The 19,694-nt window shown below is 42.7% G+C and overlaps 1 protein-coding gene across 1 annotated transcript; it reads left to right on the top strand.

Annotated features, from left to right (window-relative positions):
* The first annotated feature begins 11,287 nt into the window (after positions 1–11,287).
* SAP30 (Sin3A associated protein 30) lies at positions 11,288–18,312 on the top strand. Its single transcript, XM_082282569.1, has 4 exons — positions 11,288–11,845; positions 13,106–13,228; positions 15,842–15,940; positions 17,980–18,312. The coding sequence occupies exons 1-4, from the start codon at positions 11,540–11,542 to the stop codon at positions 18,100–18,102; spliced, it is 651 nt and encodes a 216-aa protein (XP_082138695.1). The 5' UTR covers positions 11,288–11,539; the 3' UTR covers positions 18,103–18,312.
* The last annotated feature ends 1,382 nt before the right edge of the window (positions 18,313–19,694 follow it).

Raw genomic sequence — 19,694 nt, forward strand, 5'->3', positions numbered from 1 at the left:
CTCCAGTCTCCCCATTCAGAGTTGCTCAGTATAAGAACTTACTAGGTACAGTTCTTCAAGCCTCTTTTCTTCAGTTCACTAATGTGGTAGTAAATCCCTTCTTTATCCCTGTTTCATTTTAAGCTTTGTATATTTGCCTAAACTACAGTCCTAAAAGCCAAAACCCACTACAGAAGGGGGTAATTGGGAGGTAAACTGACACAGCAGCCCGCAGATATGCATTCCCTCTGCAGATGTCAAAGCCTTCACAAGCCAGTTATCCACAATCTTGTATCAGTTCACTTATGTGGCTATTACTTTTGATAGTGTTTAACATAGAAATAAAGCTTAGTCTTCCTTACCATCTAAAATAAACATTTACATGGGGGATGGTTTGTTATTACTGTAAACCATTCCACTGCTTCTCTGTAGCAAATTAATGTTTCAGTTCTACAGTACTGAGTTCTATGTAAGTCTATCCACTTTGCAAAGAGTTATTTTAATTTGTCATGTGGCTTTAAATATGCCTTAACTTCATATTTTACACGGAAAGTGCTATTTTGTTTGGTGAGTTAAGCTGCCAGATGGGTCAGTTGTTTACTTTGTGGTAAACCATGTCTTGATGACAGCTTCTTGTGTTTTCTAGTTAATAAAGCAGTTTTGTAAAAGATGGTAGAATTTTGCAATACAGGTGTGTACTGATTGAATTGGAGTACAACCATTGGTATCTCTGGTGTAAAACCATTCCTTGCCTGCCAGACTGACCTAGACACACTCTGTCAGTTATTGGAGGGGAAAAAAAACCCCAACACTTTAGTTTTATTAAATTTTCACTCTTTTAACATATATATACCAAGTTCATGGAAAAAAAAATACTTTGGAACAGCCTTTGGAAAGTTTGTGATATAATCACAGTAAGGCTTTTGCTGTTGCATCTGTTTTTATATCTGCTCTAAAAATATGAAGAAAATGATTGTGGAAAAGCAGGTGGGTTGAGAAAGTGTAATTACTGCTATGGGAAAAAAGGAGATCTGCCTTTCAAATGATTTAATCAAATGTTTTAAGAAAGAAATTAGGTTCTTTAAATTTTCTTACCTGGAAAGGAAAGCTTTTGTACACTTAAATTGATCCATACAGTGTTACATCATGCTGTCTCATACAGCACATAAGAAACCAAACAGTTGTACTCCTTAACATCTGTCTGTCCTCCAACAAGGAAGGCAGTATTGAGAATTTTCCATGCTTGAACATGATACTGGAAGCTTCCCACAGCAGTGCCAATGCTGAAAGCCCCGCACAAGAATGCTGATGTTAGAAACTTGTCATTCCCAAAGCCGTGCCTTCCTCCCAGCACCCTCGTGCCTGGAAAAGCGCTTCTCTGCTTCCACAATAAGCTGTCACTGTTTTTCATTGTGCCACGCTGTTGCTTTTCAGACAAAAACACAATTTCTGTCTCCAGAGATTCAGCCACTGTTACTCTTCTAAAGCAGTGATCTATGCAGCATTGACTTTGGTCGGTACGCGTGGTTAATTTATTAACCACATGTGCATGACAGTTGTGGGGAAGAAGCATAAACTCTGGGACTTGGAGTTTACTTCTGTGTGAATAATTCTGCTCATGAGATGACTCTTAGGTTTTATAGCTCCCTGGCTTTGAGCCCTTCTGAGTTTCTAATCTGCTCCACAATTTGGGGCGCTATTGTCAACTCAGCTTAATCTTCAATTAACTGCAAGTGAGGAGAGATAAGCAATGAGGCTAGAAATGCTGGATAGAAGGTAGAGAAAAGACCAGATGGGTGAGACCAGGTTACAGAGCTGAGAAATGGATTTAAAGAAAAGTATGTCACGGACAACAAAAATGTGTGATGGGAGTGATACTGCTTTCTATCATACTGTGTCTCTTGGCTTCTGTGGGCAGCTTCTAGAGCTTCTCTGGATAGTGGTGTCAGTGTAGACAAAGCAAGGGAAGAAAGTAACAAAGGCCTTTTATTTGAATTAAATCATCAGTGGATCCATTACAACAGTATCTGTTCAGCTGAGGAGATTGCAAACTACGGTTGCATGACAACTCTGACCAAACTTTCATTCTGGTGTTTTTATGTAGTGATGCTGTCGGTTTTAACTCAGTCAGTTGGATAAAGAAGTTCTACTGTCGCTTCCCAGAAAATCTCCTACTATCCTAATTCCTGTATGGAGTATGCCTTAGTTTAGCCTAATGGCAGTAAAATTCTGCTTTGGAAAGTTATCACTCTTGATTGATAGACAATTTCTTCTTCTGGACCTGAAAAGTCAGTGGATGAATAACGAAAGTGAGTTACAACTGCTCTCGATTTTAATCTAACCTAACTTTGCTAATAGGAATCAAAGATGTTGAAAGAAAGCAAATTTAGCTTTAATCAGCAGGTTTTTTGTTACAGAAAAAAAGATTAAAATTCAAGACACAAAAAACATTTAAGTAGGTCACTGCTTTGAAAACCCTTTTAATGTGAATTACGAAGTCTGCAGACAGCAACCATGTTTTTGGTCTATATATATGTGGGAGCTGTAGGATGAAAATCAAAATCAAAACCACTTAAGCTACTGCTTACCTAAATTCAACACAAAACTTATTTTATTGTAGTGTTCCAGTTATAAGCAGTTATTTTCTTTGATAATAACTTTGATAAAAACACATATAACTGCTGCTGCCCAAAAGTTTACAAAACTGGTGTTTGTGTCAATATCTTAAAGAATTTCATTTGACATCATGTATTAGAACGTTCCCCATTTTTTCTGGTGTTGTTTAACATGTGAGTAATATGTGTGTTGTAAAAATGAAATATATTTACCCTTTAAACATTAGTCTTATTATGTGGGCTATTGTAAAGCCTGCATAACCAGTTAAGCGGCTCATAGGCAAATGTGGCTGTGTTAGTTACACCAGGCTGGGTTAGTCTGAAAGCTCAGGAGCTTATTTTGACTTTGTGCTGTGTACCCAATACCTAAAACAAAGGCAGCCTGCATGAGACACTATCCAGGACAGCTGCAGAGCAGTTGTCATATGATAAGAAATAAATACAGCAAATCTCTTCTTGTACCAACACAGATAATATTAGGAACAGTAGTAATTCCTGAGCACAATAATTGTTACCTGAACCTTTTCAGTCTTAATTTGACAGTAACTTTTTTTGCATTGGGTTTACAAACTTTTAACATTTTTTTATCTTTTTGCTTTTCTATTCACCTTGCTTTCACTCACTTTCTTGTTTACATTCAAAGTAATACTTATACAACATTTTCCCCTCAATATATTTTAAAAATTTCTTTGTTTTGCTATACTGCTAATCCCTTTTTACAGGTATGAGAAGAAAGCAGCATTTGTCTTTATCTATTGGATAGTTTCACAGATAGCTTAGAGGGGCTTTAAGATGTCCTAATTTAGCCCTAATTTACAGTAAGAATACAGTTTAAACGGGTAAAAAAAGTTTCTGTTCTTCTCTCCCTGCCCCCAAACTCTTCCAGCATCAGTAAACATTGGTACTTTGCCTGAAACATATACACAACTTACTCTTAAGAAATGAAATTCAATTGCCAATAAAATTGTTCTGTCATTTGTGAGTTAGAGAGTATAGTTTGAGGACTTTTTTTTCTCCTTCTAAGCAGTAAGATAAAGGGTTGGACTGTCTCGGGAGGTGTGACATCCAGTGACCAGATCCAAAGAGGCTGTAGTCACAGTCCAGCTTCTGAATAGTGATGTGTGACACTAGCTGCTGGTGCTTCTCCTGCCAGAATGAAGTACCTGTCAACCCATGCTACCTTATGATTATTGATACATTTCTACAGAGCAAACTAGAATGCTTTGTTCGTACCTTTGCCCAGTCTGGGGGACTGTTTCCTTCTGTGGTCATTAGGGCTAGAAACTTAAAATGAGGCTGAACCTGACAGTAGAAGCTGTCACTGCAGCTCTAAAGTCTCCTGGGAAAGAGAAAGAATAGTTGGAGTTGACAAGGCTGTGTGTCATGGGCTGCAAGAGGAAGGAGCCAGCAGAGATAAGCAGGTTTGGCCGGTAACAACGAGGTCCCTCCTAAGCACCGTGATATTCATCAACACACTGGTCTTTGTCTTGCATCCAGGTACTGGAAAAGCTTAAATTAATTTCAATGGGTCTCATTAAACTTAAATGGGTCTCAAGTGTTGGTTGTGTGGTGTGCATCCTGTGCTGTTGTTAAGGTAGACATTGGGAGAACAATTTATTCTGTTACTTCCGGCACCTAGTGCTGTGATATGTGTCATAGAAATGACCACAGGATACATAGGTAATCTGAGACCAGAAAGAAAATGCTCGTGAAGTTTTGAAATTGTTGATTGAATCATCAGTCTCATTTTTAGTCATGGATCCCATGGGATTTTCCAGCAACTGCTGATATAAATGTATAGTTTCTCTACAGCACCCTGTTGCATACTCTATACTTCTAAAGTACTTTATAGTAACAGGGGAGGTTGTTTCACAGCTATTATGCAACGAGAAAACGTGTCTGCCTGTAATACCAGTCAAAAGCTAATGCTTCTCTTCCAGAGCCCCAGTTCTCATGGAAAAAAAAAAAAATCTTGAAGTTTGATAATAAACCTGTGGGCCGATGGTTAGTCCTCATCATTTAGTGTGACCGTGTGTGAAGTTAAGTAGAAGCTCTCCCTAACTACTGGCAGGGATAAGCACCTACTGCAAATGAAAAAGAATCAGGGAGCGGCACAGTTCTGCATTTGAAGAAATAAACACAGAAATTTCAAGTTGTTCCCTGTCAAAGATAGGTTTGCTTATTCAAAGCTAAGGAGAAACTAAATAGCAGCCCAAAACATGTCTTTTCCAGTTTTTAAAAGTTGAAGAACATCTGTATCTGTAAATGCTCAACTTCAGTGTAAGCCTTTAAGAGAGAAACCACCTTGATGAATACACTCTAGTTCCTAGGCTTGACCATGTTGTGCGATTTTTATGTTGCTGCACTTTATACTAATAATTAGACTTTATATGATGTTAATTATGGTAGTATGTACAAATACTAAAAGCAGAGAACTCTCATTCTCATTTTCTAGTAGCTGAAAGTTTACTTTGTAAAGATATGATTTGTTTTTGAACAGATTTTCATGATGTAATTAGAAACACAGATAATCACACAACAAAGAGGTGAAAGTTAAGAGGTAAAATATCTGTATTATTATTTTCCTAATTCTGACATAATTTACCAGATCCTGCTCCAGCAGTCACTTCTGGAGAGAGGTAAGGGTGGTTTTTTTAGTGCCTGTGAATAGCTGTAATAGCAAAGTTGGGTCTCATTTGTGGTGTTTATATAGTTAATAAATATTAACAACCAAATACTTGGATAAAGGAAAAAAAAAACAAAACACCAACTTCTAAACCCATATTTGTTTAAAACCTTTAATGTTGAGACTTGAGGGTGAGGGTCTCTTTTTGTGTTCTATGGTTTACAGCATGTCCTTCAGCAGATTCAGATACACCTTTGCAACTGTAAAGGCTAGAAGTTTTATCAGTATGATAAAGTCATACTGATATAATATCACACTTTATCAGAGTGAGACTCTAATATTAATCTTTCAAGTGAGGAAGTTGAGAGCATCAAAGATGAACAGCAATATCTATTAAAGAAGCAATGCTTTTGATCAGCTGCTGTGTATTGAATGTGACTAATAGCAGTAGGTACTATTCAAACATAGGAACATAGTACATTCTGCCTGGTGGCCATTTTTTGTGACAAATTTTGCAAAACATTTTAGCTGATCCTCTTCCCATAATACTTCTGAGGTAAGCATTTATTATCAAGTAATATCAGCAAAAACCAGCTGCAGTTCTGAATTGTTGTTATACTTGAGTTTATTGGAACGTAAGCCAATCTATGTCTTTTACCCAGGAGCTCTGCAGGAGGTCAGGAAAGCACTTAAACCCCAAACACACATGTAATTTTATTGATTTTATTTGTATAAAAATATGTAATTTTACTGATTTTATTTGTATTAAAATGTCTGCATTAGTATCAGACTATTTTGTTTTTACTAAGGGAATCCAAGTATCTAACTGATGGTTCAGTGGAGGAAGTGTTCACCTGCTCCCAAGGGGCACTTAAAATTTGCTGTTGACTTCAACAACAGCTAAGTCAGACCTAGAGATGGTTATAACTGTACTGCAAAGACAGGGGCACTCAAAGAGGCTTCAGGGCTACAGAACTTTCCTATTTTTCTTTCTGTAAAAGGAATCCATATCAGAAGAAGACATCATGGTGTAACAGAGCCCTGTAGTTTCCAGGATCCTCTGACAAAACCATGAAGATGGTGTAGTATGTGTTATACAAAGCAAGAAGCAAGTGGTTAAAGCCATTGTCAAGTCTGAATTTCTATAATAAGAAAGGCTGTAGTACAGAGTATATACAGTGCTTTTTGTGGTATCAAGAGTGCATTAGAGACCAGCAAAATTTACTGAAAAGATATGACAGTTTATCTTACAGGGAAAAAATCTGAGCAAGTTTTTTATTTCATTTCAAGGGATTGAAAAATAATTCTTAAGCAATATACTACATTTGTCTGTTACTAGTAGTTAAGTTTTTATTGCATAACACAAAACCTCTAGGGGTGATACTTTTCTACAATATGTTCCAGATAGCTGCATTACATTTCAGAAGAGCATGAGTGATGATTTAGTGGGGTCTCTTTCTAACTGTGTGATCTCATATCATGTGAAACAAAATGTTACTCAAAGCAACCTGGATGAACAAGTGATCAGTGACTGTGAAACAAGGAGATGGAGGTGCACTTTGGTGAGTGGGATCTTCTGGGGAGGAGGAATGGTGTTGAAATTGAGGGGTACCTAAGGCAAAGCTGGAGATTGGCCTCTCAGCTTCTGTGCAGTCATTGTGTTTGAGCTCTCTCTCCTAACTCATCCTTCGTTGTTTAAGTCCACCAACAAACAATTTGTCAAGTACATTTAACAAAGAACATAACGGTTTCTGTATTTTTGCATGGAAGAACGAAGTCTTCTATCAGAAGATCCTTTGATGCCCCCAGTAACTAATGGCTTATTCTGAAAGTGAATTGGCACAAACTATTACGAGGACTATATAACAAAACTTTAAAGCTTTTACAGTATGTGGGTTTATCAGTTTTAATCCTGTAAACCCTAAATTATTCTTAAAATAAAATGTGTAGTTTTGGACCTTCTTTACCGCTTTAAGCCTTTTAATAAAAGCCTGTGTTATATAAACCCTTTCATACATCTTGAGTTTCCATTGTACAAGGCTGAATGCTTAGAAAAGCAAGACTGGCTTCAGCTGGGTTCAGACCTGGAAATAACTGGTTAAAGTTATGATTTTTTTTCTTCTATTACTGCATTTCTTGAATCATATACAATAAGGTCTATGTGTACTAATACAGATTTTTTGTTATATGATTAAGTATCTGAAATTATATTTTAACTATCCTAGCCTAAAACCTGTAAAGAAGTAAAACAAATGCAGTCTGTAGGCAAGTTCCAATATTCCTATGCTTTGGGCTCTATGCTTTAACAAATTTGGACAATAAAATTGAAGCAGAGCAACAGGCAGTAGCAGGTTAGGTGGTGCTGGAGTGGAAAAGGAAAATGAGATATTAAAAAACAGAAAAAAAGAAAAGGAAAAATAAAAAGAATAGCATTTTGTTTCTGGTAAGGAAGGAGAGATTTGGTCACTGTTCTTTATCACAGACCATGAATGCCTGTTGAGTAGGTTGCTTTTTTATTAAAACCACCAGCATGTGTGGTGGAATTCGCAGAATTTTTCAAGTGTTTTAAAGGAATCTATTTTTCACTGAAATAGTTACAATACATAACAAAGAAAATGTGTATTTGCTGAGAAAAAATGTATACCAATAGTTTTCCTTATTATTCCTTTTGCAAACAGGATAATTTCAGGTGCTGCACACAAGTGCACTAAAGTACACTTGGACTTCAAGTGAATGGTACCTGCTGGGGAAGGGAATAGTCCTCCCCAGCTGAACTTTATCCCGTGGAAATGCATACAAAGTTGCAAGCCACCTTCCTGTTCCAGGACTGATTACTAGTGATGCGTTTGCAATGTGCTTGCAATATATCCAAGGTGATGCATCTGATTATCATTCTTCTCTCTCAAATTACAAAACACATCAATCAAAAGCTAACAGGAGCTGGGACATATGGCATCTCAGAGAAGCACAAGCTGCTGGGCTCCCACCTGTGCATGGCCTGCCTCGGTGCCAGAGGGGGCACTGAGTCCCGCTGAGTTCAGAGCCTGGGAGCTGTGAATTCAGGCAGACTTTTTGGGATGCTGCAGTTCCTGCTCTTTCTGCATGCCACGTACAAGTCATGCATGCTGTGTTCTTGGCACCCACAGGGGATATAGATTACTGCTGCCTTCTGTACTACTCAGTTCCACTGTCAGTCCTAGTGACATGCCATGTACAGGGTAGCTGGTTTGGAGCTGCTGTTTCCTTTGAACTGATTTAATTTTTGAAGTTTAATCTGTATATGGTTGCAATGGTGCATGTTTTTATGTTTATTTAAAACATCTCCACATACATGGTTTATTTATAGCTAAACACTTATGCTAGTCACTACTAGAGCTGATGTTACAAAATCTTAATTTTAGACAACATACTCCACAATGATTTTTCTTTCTATTTCATGGGGCCCAAGCTTTCATGAAAGTTAGCAAATCCTTTTTGTAGTAAGCTTCATACTGCCTGATAAGCCCATCTAGCTGCAGCTCTTTGTATTTTTCATCCCACATATGATGCAAGATTAAAAGGGACGTGATTTCTTTGTTACTGTAAGCAGGCATTCATACCAAATGAGGTGGTCATCCCCCTGCACCAGTCACACGGTCCTGCCCTTCTACTGCACCATCCTGTGTGCTGGGGCATCCTGCAGCTGAGCGGTAAAGCAGATCAAGATTAAATTTAAATGATTTTTCTTGTTGCTAGTCTCGTTGTAACCCAATATAGTTAGCTGTGCAGCCACAGAAATGTTTTTTATGGCCACAAAGAAGCACATGGCACAGGTGTGAAAATGAGCAGTTTACAGCAGAAGCAGAACCGTCTTTCCAAGTCCCACGATTCTCTTATCATGATCTAATCATGAAACTATGATACTACTTTACTTGAAATTACACTTATAAATTAGCATCTTGGCAAGCACGGCTGGGTAACATAATCAGGCTTTTAACTGCTCCCAAACCGTACAAAGAGGGTCAGAAACATTTAAAATGCACAAGTAATCTTTCCATCAAACCAAACCACAGCAGCCGGACCCAGACTGGCATATTTTATGCTCACAGTAACATCAAATCCATCTGAAAAAAAAAACCAAAGGGACCTCAAAAGACATAGTCTGAAAGTCTAGAAATTGCTATTCATGACCCAGATTTCCACTGAAGAATTCCTGGAACTCACCCTTGTCCCACTTTTCTCAGTTTATGCTTCCTATGTTCTCAGATTTTAAGGTGTGCTATGATTGGTATTGGGGGTTTTGTTCTCTTTTATCTTAACATTATTACATTTTTTTAAAGTTTGAAATCACAAGAAACTCAAAAAGTGAGTTAAACCTTTGCTGCCTGAGATTGCACAGCAGCAGAGCGTGGAACTAAACCTAGGCAGTACACAGTCTTCAGTTTGGCTGATAACAAAAGCGGAATTCAGTATTTTTTCCAACTCTCCTCCTATTTCCCTCTCGAATCACTAAAAGGTGCCTTGTGGATAACTGCTGTGACATTTTGCTCAGTTTAGCTTCAGTTACTGTATCCTCCATTCAGTTGCGACAGTGGGACCTACCCTTATTCTCTAATACCACGTTACGCAATCAGATTAAGGAGCCATCTGCAGCACAAACTGAAACTGCTCTATAATCGTGTTCCCGGCTCACGCAGAACTTTGGCTTACGCAGGATCTGTGTCTCCTTGAATTATTCACCGGCCTCCCTGCTACTCCTTCTTCAAGCTGGAAACGCACAGCAAGCGATACGGTCAAATATTTCAGCGATTAAATCATTGCGCTTTGAGTACGCTCAGCTCAGATGCCGTTTCCGAGATTTAAAGGGACATTTGCGGTAGTTCAAAGGGAAAGCAAAACCTCTCCTCCTTCCTTGCGCGTCCTTTGAATGTGCTTGAAAGGACAGTAGATCAGAGCTTGCTGCTTTTGCCACTCTGCTGTCAACAGCTGAATTGTTAAATGATTTAATGCCAACGCATGTCTTATGTAGCTTTGTAAAGCCTCAAAACTAAAAATACCTGCTTTTGTCAAGTATTCTCAGTGTCTATTTTACCTAGTCGTGTGCACAGCAAGGTCTTGGTTCATCATTAGCGAATATAATTCTGCATTCTCACTCTTTTCTGTTGTTACAGTCACCTTTACTAGCAAAAAGTCCTTTTAAAGGACAAAACTGGAAACTCGCACTGTAAGTTGCCTTTGTCTTCAGAGGGCTTTGCCACAGGAACGCAGGACGGAGCCCTGACTACGTGCGTTGTAAAAGCAGCTCTAACAAAGGACTGAGCTTCGTTTGTTTTCTGCCGAGAGAGACACAGCCGGCGGCTGCGCTGCGGCTCCCGGAGAGCTCCCTCCCGCCGGCGGAGGGGCAGCAGCGCCCGGAGAGAGCCTGCTCGCCCTCTCCGGCCGACGGGAGCCGCTGCCCAGCCATGGCCGACAGTAAGCGGAGAAGAAAGGAGGCAGGGAGGGAAGAGGCCAAGACGGAAGGCAGGAGATAGATGATCCGGAACGAGCAGCCCGAGCAGTGCCGGCTTCGGCTAAAACACTGGAGCGAGAACAAGTGGACAGGAGGGAGCTGCTGCGGCACAGCGAGGCGCCGCCGAGGGCCGGGAGGAGGCAGCCGGCCCCGCGTCGCTGGGAGCGCGGCTACGCGCTCGGCCGTGCCAGCAGTAGCTCCGACCCGCGACACCCTCCGGGGCCGCCCTTTCACACCGCACGGACGCGCCGCTGGGGAGGCACGGGAAGGGGGGGAAAGAGAGGCTGACGGACAGGGCTTTTTAAAGGTGGGCTGAGCCGCTGCTGCTGCTCCCGCGCAGCGGGCCCGGCCCCCAGACGGGAGGAAAAGAGCGGAGCGCGGGGCGGAAAAAAGAAGCGGCTCCCGTAGTGCATCCTGCACCCCGCCGATGCCGCGGCCGCGCCGGCCGGGACAGGAACTGCGCTTCCCGTGGGGCCGCGCGCGGCAGCCGGCATGCGCGGCGGGCGGGGCGGGGCGGGGCGGCAGGTTGCTGTTGTTACATAGGAAACAGCTGAAGAGTCTCCACATGACAGGGGGGGAAGGAGGAAGTGGGGTGGCCCGCGGGGCTCCGCCGCCGCTCCGGTAGTCGCGGGGCTCGGCCGGCGGCTGCTGGCGGGGAGAGTCCTTTCCGCAGCGCGTGGGCTGACCGCCCTTGAGGGTGGACTGGCGCCCCGGTGCTGCCGCTGAAGGGAGGCAGGCAGGGAGCGGGGAGCACCCCGCCGGGCCGCGGCGCCTCGCCGGGGAAGTTTGGTGCGGGGCGGGATCCCGCCGGCCGCGGCGGTGGCGCCGGGTATGAACGGCTTCGCCCCCGAGGAGGTGACCCAGCGCGGGGCAGACCCCGCCGCCGCGGCGGTGGTGGGCAATGCGGGCTCCGCCGTGGAGGTGCCGCCGCCGCCGCCAGCGCCGCCGGGGCTGGGTCCGGCCGCCGCCGCGGGCTCGGCGGGCGGCGGGTGCGCGGGCGGCCCCGGGGCCGGGCAGCTGTGCTGCCTGCGGGAGGAGGGCGAGCGGTGCGGCCGCGCTGCCGGCAACGCCAGCTTCAGCAAGCGGATCCAGAAGAGCATTTCGCAGAAGAAGGTGAAGATCGAGCTGGACAAGAGCGTAAGTTCGCGAGGGGAGGACGCACCAGGGCAGCCGGTGGGACGGGCGGACAGAAGCGGCCGGTGGGTCGCTGCATCTGTGGCTTAGTTGGTTGGGGGACTTTTAATCAAGTTTAGTGGGGGAGGAGGGGTGTTTGGCGGCGGGGAAGTGCTCGTACTACGGCCGCGTTTGGCTGGCGCGGCAGGAGCACTGCCTGAAAGTCCTCTCCCTCCGGGCGGGGGGTAGCGCCCGCCTGCTCCTGGGGTCCCCTGTAACCCCAAGAGCCGGGGCATCGGCTGCGTGTGCCCCCCTGTAGCCGGAGCGGGGGTACGCGTGGCCGGGAAGCGCCGCTGCTCGCCGGAGCGGAGCCTGCATGGCTCCCGGCGCGCTAGTTTGTCTGTGTTGCTGGCGAGGGCCGCGCTCGCTGCCCCGCCTCGTGTTGCAGCGCTGCACGTCTCCCGTGCCGCTTTATCTTCCGCTCGGCAGCCATCGGGCCCCGCGCAACGCGGCTCGGCACGGCTGGGCAGGGCGGGCGGACCGCAGGGCGCGGGGGGCGGCCGCCTTCCAGCGGGGTGGGATGCCCGGCAGCTGGGAGAGCGCCCGCCCTCGCTGGGTGCCGGGAGGGCAAGGCGGGCTGCGGCGTGGAGCTGCCGGCGGGAGCGCCCCGCGCCCGGGCCGGGGCTGCGTGCGTCCTCAGGGACCCCGGCCCGGCTCTCCAGGCCGGTCCCTAGCGCTGCTTCGTGCTCGCATTGCCCTAAAAGCACGCGGACCTGGGGATTCCGGGCTGGTACGCGCCGAGACCTCCCAAAGCGTGCAGATCCCTACGAAAGGGAAACTTGTAAAAAAGAAAGAAAGTAAAAATAAGTGTGTTGCGTGACCACGCCGGGTAGCGGAAGTAAAACAAGGAGGGGAGGATATAGCTGGGGAAACGAGAGCCGTCCCTTAGCCCTGCAGAGAACAACTGAAAGCTTGTTTTTTGTTTGCGTGCTGCCTGGCCCCCGCGGTGCGATGCGCGGCCGCAGGGAGGGAGGGCAGTGCTCGCGTGGCTCCGCAGCCTGGCACTGCTGCATCGGCCGATTGCAGCGTTTCGGTGAGCTCGGGGCCCAGCCGGTGGCAGCGATCTGCAGCGCGACACTCTCCATTTAGAAGAAGCCAGTAGTAAAGCTACCTCAACTCAGTTAATGTGGCTGTGATTGCTGAAGGGTTGTCTATGTACGTGCGCTTTAGTCAGTGTGATGCACTGCATGGATTTGATTGAAAGACACCGTTTTATTCTTCTAGGCAAGACATCTGTACATTTGTGACTTCCACAAAAATTTAATTCAGAGTGTGAGAAATAGAAGAAAGAGGAAAGGCAGCGATGATGATGGTGACTCACCAGTGCAAGACATCGACACTCCGGAGGTAGCTAAATGATTGTGTTTTGTTTTTTTTCGAGTTGTTTTGTTAAGCTTCTTAATGACACCGAGTCTGCACCAATAGCACTCTCCCACTTTTACAGCTTTCCTTATATGTGGGAAAGGCAAGATTCTTGATTCTCTCCGTTCTTAATATAACAGAATTTAACTGAATTTTGTGGCATGTTTTCTGATTAAATGGTGCAGAGTAGAAGGAACAAGAGTCTATATTTTTAAGTGTCTGATGGTTCTCTCAGAAATCTGCTGTTTTCATCTTTCTCCTCAGTGATTCCTCTCCCCACTAGTGCTTTGCCACATACCATCGAACTCTTATCTTTTGCAGGATCTGACAACCTGAAGGGGATTGCATATAGTGCTTGGGATATAAATGCTTCTCTGTCCTGTCCCTCCAAACTTTTCTTTTGTGCTAAATGCATTGCAGATGGCTCTTGGCAATTGCTCCATTGCCTTAGTCATGTTAAACACTGAAAGTTTAATGATGGTAGCTTTGTTTCTGCCCCACTGTGGGGGAAGAGCCATTTGGGGAGCTATGCTATGAAGGAGTGGAGTAGAGAAATACGGTGTCTTTTCAACCTGTTTTCTCCACTGCACACCAGTGAAATCTCACCCATTAAAATAAGGGAACGAAAGCGTTCAACTTTTTTCATAGTGTAATGGGTCGGTCTTGAACATAAGGCTCTCTTTTTCTTATACATGCTCTGGGTTATTTCTGCTACAGCGTTGCTTAGCAGGTGCTCCTCAGTGTGTTAATTTTGAGCAGAGGCTGTCATGCCTACGTGGTCCCTTCTGAGAGGGATTGTTAAAACATTCTTCAGAAATTGCTCTGTAAGTGTTAATTTAATGGCATCCTTATGGTCAGCATCTGCATATAACAGCAACCTAAGCGCATGGGAGTCTGTGCCTTTAGGCACAGGGCTCCAATCTGAAGGCTCTGGCTAAGAGGATTTTAGGAGATTGAAAGTAGTTTGATGCTGGGTAGTGTTGTCTGTCTGTTAAATATCTGGAATTGTTTCTTGGGAAGTTGTCTAAAGCTAGTGCTGTGTGTGACTTCAGGTAGCTCTCTGACACTGGGTAATTGCAGCTCTCCTGGAAGCCTGTTTTGTTTTCTTATGCCAGGATTATGAAGCGTGTCACAGCTGACGGATATCTCCAGAACGAGAAAACAAGCTTTTTTGCTTAACAGTATTATTATAGAAAAGAAAACTGGAAACTGTTTTTGGGGAGCATCAGCTGGCCCTTTGGGCAAGGGCAGTATGTTCATTCCTTGTAATTACTGTATGCTTTAGATACCTGTTTGCCCTTGACTACCTTTATTTTCAATTATTATCCAATTTGCTAAGGAAAAAAGTATCATTCTTCTGGTGATTTGTAAGGCTCTCCCATTTCTCTCTCAATCATGACCATCTTTACTGGTTAGAAGTGATCCCTACAGGAGGGGAAGAAACTTCTGCAGTACTGGTAGCTTCTGGGGCTTGGTGAAAAGTTGCTGCTGCTCCTTTGTGTGATGCTTCGAGGGTGGGTTCCCCACTGTGACTTGGGAAGTGGGGTTTAATGCCATGTAAACTTTAGAAACACCAAAGGATACCATCCTTTGTCATGCAAGGGGGCCTCACCTCAAGTCTGGCCAGGTTGCCAAGTATGCAGTAGTATTGCTGTTTTAAGTATATTGCAGTGAGGCTGTTAAATTAATTTAAAGCAAAAGTGAATGCCTTCATCAATCTTTATTGCAGTGAGTTTGGAAAATACTATTGTAATTGCAACTGATCTAGTAGAATTTCTCATTCAGCCTGCTTTCTGAGCTTGCTCTCCCACTCAGTCATCTGATTAAGCTCTCTTAAGTTGTCAGGGAGGATGGGAGGGTAAGCTGTTGCTGTGAGAAGTGACTGATCAGAGTACATAGGATTCAAAACTGGCAGAGTACTGGATTAAGGCTGTATATTTGTATCCCTGAGAGGACCTTGTGTAATTCTCTGAACTGTTGACTCATTGAGAAAGAGTTTCGGACGTTTATGCCCATGCACACAGTTCCTGCATTTTGTTTGTGTATCAGGGATGTGTTTGGAGAGCAAGAGCGGTTTACTCACCTCAAGTCAAGAAAACTTGTGCTCTAGACTTTGTCCTGATTCTAATATGTGCTCTTCCATGGTGCAGATGTGCTGTGTCTTGCCTGTAAGCTGCATAAGATTTAATGGCTGAAATCACAATACAGGGGCCTCCTTTGAATCAGCATCTTCATAGATGTTACATGAAAGTTGTTACTGGACTTTGTGTTATCATGCTGGAACTGGGAAGCAAACAAAAAACCCAGAACTGCTTAAAGTACAATAATGAGTTCTGAATACTGTCCACAGCTAAAGGGAGGTAGAGCCATGCTTGGATACAACAAAACGCTCTCAAACTGAGCTGGGCTATTTTCCTTTCTGCTGGAAGGTGCAGGGTGGAGTTTTGTTTTTTGTCAAAATGACATCTGCTGCGCTGACTGTTTACACTTGCGTATCTGTGAGATTCCAAAACGTTTTTGCGAGGCAAACTATTAATGACTGAATCTTTTTCAGTTATATTAGATTGTTTTCTTCCCCTTCCCCCTCTTTTCTTCTAGGTTGATTTATATCAGTTACAAGTAAACACACTTCGAAGGTACAAAAGACACTTCAAGCTACAGACCAGACCGGGACTTAACAAAGCACAGCTTGTTGAAGTATGTATGAGTGTTTCCCATAATAGAAAATGCAACTTGCTATGGCATGTGGTTTTCTATACACTGTGATCCTTGCATAAAGTGCCTATATAATCTGGATTTTAGGAGAACAAAAGGGAGCTGCTTATCTAGCTTCCTTCATTGGTCACAGCTCCTGAGCCAAGTAGATCAAAAGTAAAAGCTCTTTACAGAGGAGGGACCCTTAACTCCCAAAAGGAGGGTGTTCTGCTTAAAAACACAGTGTTGAGCTGGAACAGTAAGATGATATGCATGCCCCTAAATATCATAGAATCATGGGTTTATTCTGTGCATCTACCACAGCTTCACCTGAAATGTCCTGCTAAAAAAAAGCTAGAAACTGAGAGGTGTCAGTGAAGTTCTGGTAAGGTTCAGACTTTGCTTTAAAAAGCTAGTTACTGCAACCATAGGCTTCTGTATATGTAAAGTACAGAAACCTGAAAAAACATGATGCTATTGATAATGAATTCTGTTAAAACCCCTGGAATCTGCTGTCAGAAAACTGGAATTTTATGGAATTAGGGTTTTTCTTATTACTGTTTCTAAACATGCTGATGCTGCATGCCAGTACAGCTGTATGTTAGCATCTTTGCTTCACATGAGTGCAATTTTAAAGGAATTCTTTTGTGCTGCAAAGGTGCAGTCACAGCATATTGGTAAGTGGAAGAGCTGGTGATCCTAACAGGAAGGTATAGCTACTGATTTTTCACTTTTGTGCAGTGATACATTCAGCTGTATTTAAGTGCAGACACTTTTTTCATCTCTCCCTTAATCTGTGTGGATTAAAAGCAAGGCTCTTAAAGGTGTGGGTGATCTCGAAGCTGAACTGCGAAAGAGTAGTCCTGCTGCCACTAAGTGTAAGAATGCAAAATCAATCTTTCATTTTCTCATATGTAGGTTAGTTCTCGAATTAGCAGGACTGTGATTTGAAGAAGCACAAGCAGTTTTTATTCTGCAAAACTGCTGTTTCTAAGGGTCTGGTTTAGGTGCATTGCACATGATACTTGCACTAGATTATTCCTATGCTGCATGGTGAGCACGGGCAAAGCTGCTTCTGCCACATGCTTGGTTTTACTGACCTGCAGGTATTTGTGAGCCATAGCCACAGAGCTTCCTTAGTATACACTGCATTTGATTCCTTGTAATCTGTTCTAACACACCAAAGACACTGCTCTGGCTGTTACTGAAAGTCCACTTCAAATGACTTTGTCAAACTGTTTCTCTCTGAATGTTTTTGGAGGTAGAGTTTAGAAAGCTTCTTTTTTAGATAGATAGGCTAAACATTTATTCTTCTATCCTGTGGTACTTAAATGAGCAGTCCCATGTTTTTCACTTCATAATTTTAATCTATCAATCTGGCAAAAAGCCAGAGAATAGACTCAGCCAGTTACAATATTTTGCAACTTTCTTTTAAAGCTGGTGTTCATTTTGATGAAGGGAAAGGCTTCTGAAATGACAAGTGATTAAATAACTGCTTACAGATTGTCATATTTCAATGGTTACAGCATGGTAAATTTTCATAGATAGCTGTTTTGAAGAGCTGAATGTTCAGTTATAGTTCTCTGATATTCTTGTGTTGTGTTGATGTTTCTGTACGTGATTTGATGGAGACACACACCACCTCCCAAGCTGAGGGGAGAACAGCAGCCTCTCGTTACTGTGCTGTCACTGTTGATATTCTGTAGTCATCACCTGTTACAGTCAAGCTTTAACTGAGCAGATGAAATTATAGTCCCATGGTTGTGATAGCTTTGAGGGCTTTTTCCCCTGAAAGATCTCTGGACTTTTTACTTTGTAAATTAGGGGTACAATCTGCTACATTTAGTTCACAGTTATCAGTAAAATGATTCCTGTTTACCTTTTCTATGACTACTAAAGACTTCAGAAAAGAGGCAATATTTCCCTTTTTTGTAAGCTTCTTAATCAGTCTTTTAAACTTTATTGTAGTAGATTTAAATTTGAATCTTCCGTTTTTGCATGTAAGGGTGATTATTTAATTTCCTTGTATTCTTCCTTTATAGATAATTGGCTGCCATTTTAGGACAATTCCAGTGAATGAAAAGGACACCTTAACGTACTTCATCTACTCAGTGAAGAATGACAAGAACAAACCAGATCTAAAGATGGATAGTGGGGTTCATTAGGCAGAAAAGGTTGGGACTGAGACTCAGGCTGCAAATCAAAAGACTGAGGTTTTGTTGATATGCAAAAGCTTTCTTTGTAACTTTTTCTCCTGAAAGAGTGTCTGTTTTATTTTTCATAACCTTGCTGATTTGTTTGAAAACCATCTCTTATGAAACAAATTTCCTCAGCAAAAGTATTTTAAATAAATATCACTGATATTGTTGCTCAAACGGGTGTGTCTGTAATTTTAGTGAGTTGGACATGATGATCCTGACGGGTCCTATGTAACTCAGCATATTCTATGATTCTATGATACTTGTACCTAGCAGTTAAGCTTTGATGAACTATGTAATAATATTAAAATATTTTTCAATTAAAATGTACCTAGGATATATTTATAAGTTTACCTCAAGTGCTCATGACTGAATGCCTTTAAAAAAAAAAAAAAAAAGCTGTAGCAGACTTGGCAGTAGGTTCTTTTTCCTAAGGTAAAAGGCTTTAAGTGTCACTTCTGTTCTTAGCTGGGCAGAAATGGCTGAATAACGGGTTTGTTTTTTTTTTTCCCCTTGGGAAACAAGAATTAATGGAGGATTTTCTGATTTGTTTATTCATTTTGTCATTGCTGAGATACATGCTTCCAAGCACTGAGGCCTTCCTGCTCCTGTATTAAAATGGAAAAAAATGCAGCTCTCAAATTTCAAAGCTGTAAGTACAGATGAAGGGACTGCTGCAGCTTACTGTGCTGAGAAATCCTTCGATTTGGTAAGAAATCCTTTACCTGCTGACTTCTCCATTTGTCTGCATGGACTGCTGCTAAGAACTTAATTGGAGAATGAGAGTTGAGTCTTTGTGGGGTCAGTACAGTCTCTTCTAACAGGCACACTGTTTCTTTTTCATTGCATGCATTAGCTCAGGCCTGTTTAAAAGGAACGACCCCCTCTTAATAAACCCAAACCTTATGGTAACATATGAGAGTAATATCCAGGAATACTTAGGCTTTTAATTGCTTGTCTTAGAAAATTCTGATGTTGAAGGTGGTATTAAGAATGACTTGTTGTATTGTCACCTTTTGTGCCAGTCTAAATGTGTGGTGTATGGCATATGATTTCTTTCTGCTAAAACCTGTGCACATAGGATGAAGAAAAAGCTGAGGGAAAATAGTTTTCATCTTAAAGCTGAGGAAGACATGGCTTCAGCTTGTTCAGTTAGCATTCATTGCAACTCCTAGCCTTATCAGATGTTTATAAGCTTTTTCTTAATTTGGGAAAAATGAAAAAGTAGTATGTCTATGATCCAATCTGCTTGATGTTAATCTTTTGAATTTTTTTGAAAATTACTATTCTGCTGGCATCACTACAACTAAGATGCTTCACTTTGCTTTTTTGGACCTGTGACGCTTGCATAGAATTGAATGATGATAAACCCTAACCTCAAGCTGGCTGCCTTCCCAGTGTCTCTCAGTGGTATGATTTCTTTCACTTGTAGTGCTTTATGTATTTCCACAATATGGTTCTGCAGTGCTGGCCTAAGTTCAAGACAGTGATATCTAGCTAGTGACATCTATAATTGGTGCTCTTTTGAAGATATGTTTTCGTGTCCATTTCACTACAGG

Source organism: Coloeus monedula, assembly GCF_965178545.1.
Source record: "Coloeus monedula genome assembly, chromosome: 5".
Taxonomy (NCBI): domain Eukaryota; kingdom Metazoa; phylum Chordata; class Aves; order Passeriformes; family Corvidae; genus Coloeus; species Coloeus monedula.

What these genes read in the sequence shown, in the direction of transcription:
- SAP30 (XM_082282569.1), top strand. Translation starts at nt 11,540, where the DNA reads ATGAACGGCTTCGCCCCCGAGGAGGTGACCCAGCGCGGGGCAGACCCC. An exon ending in AGATCGAGCTGGACAAGAGC is followed by an intron (nt 11,846 to 13,105) that starts GTAAGTTCGCGA and finishes TTATTCTTCTAG; the next exon opens with GCAAGACATCTGTACATTTG. An exon ending in ACAAAGCACAGCTTGTTGAA is followed by an intron (nt 15,941 to 17,979) that starts GTATGTATGAGT and finishes CTTCCTTTATAG; the next exon opens with ATAATTGGCTGCCATTTTAG.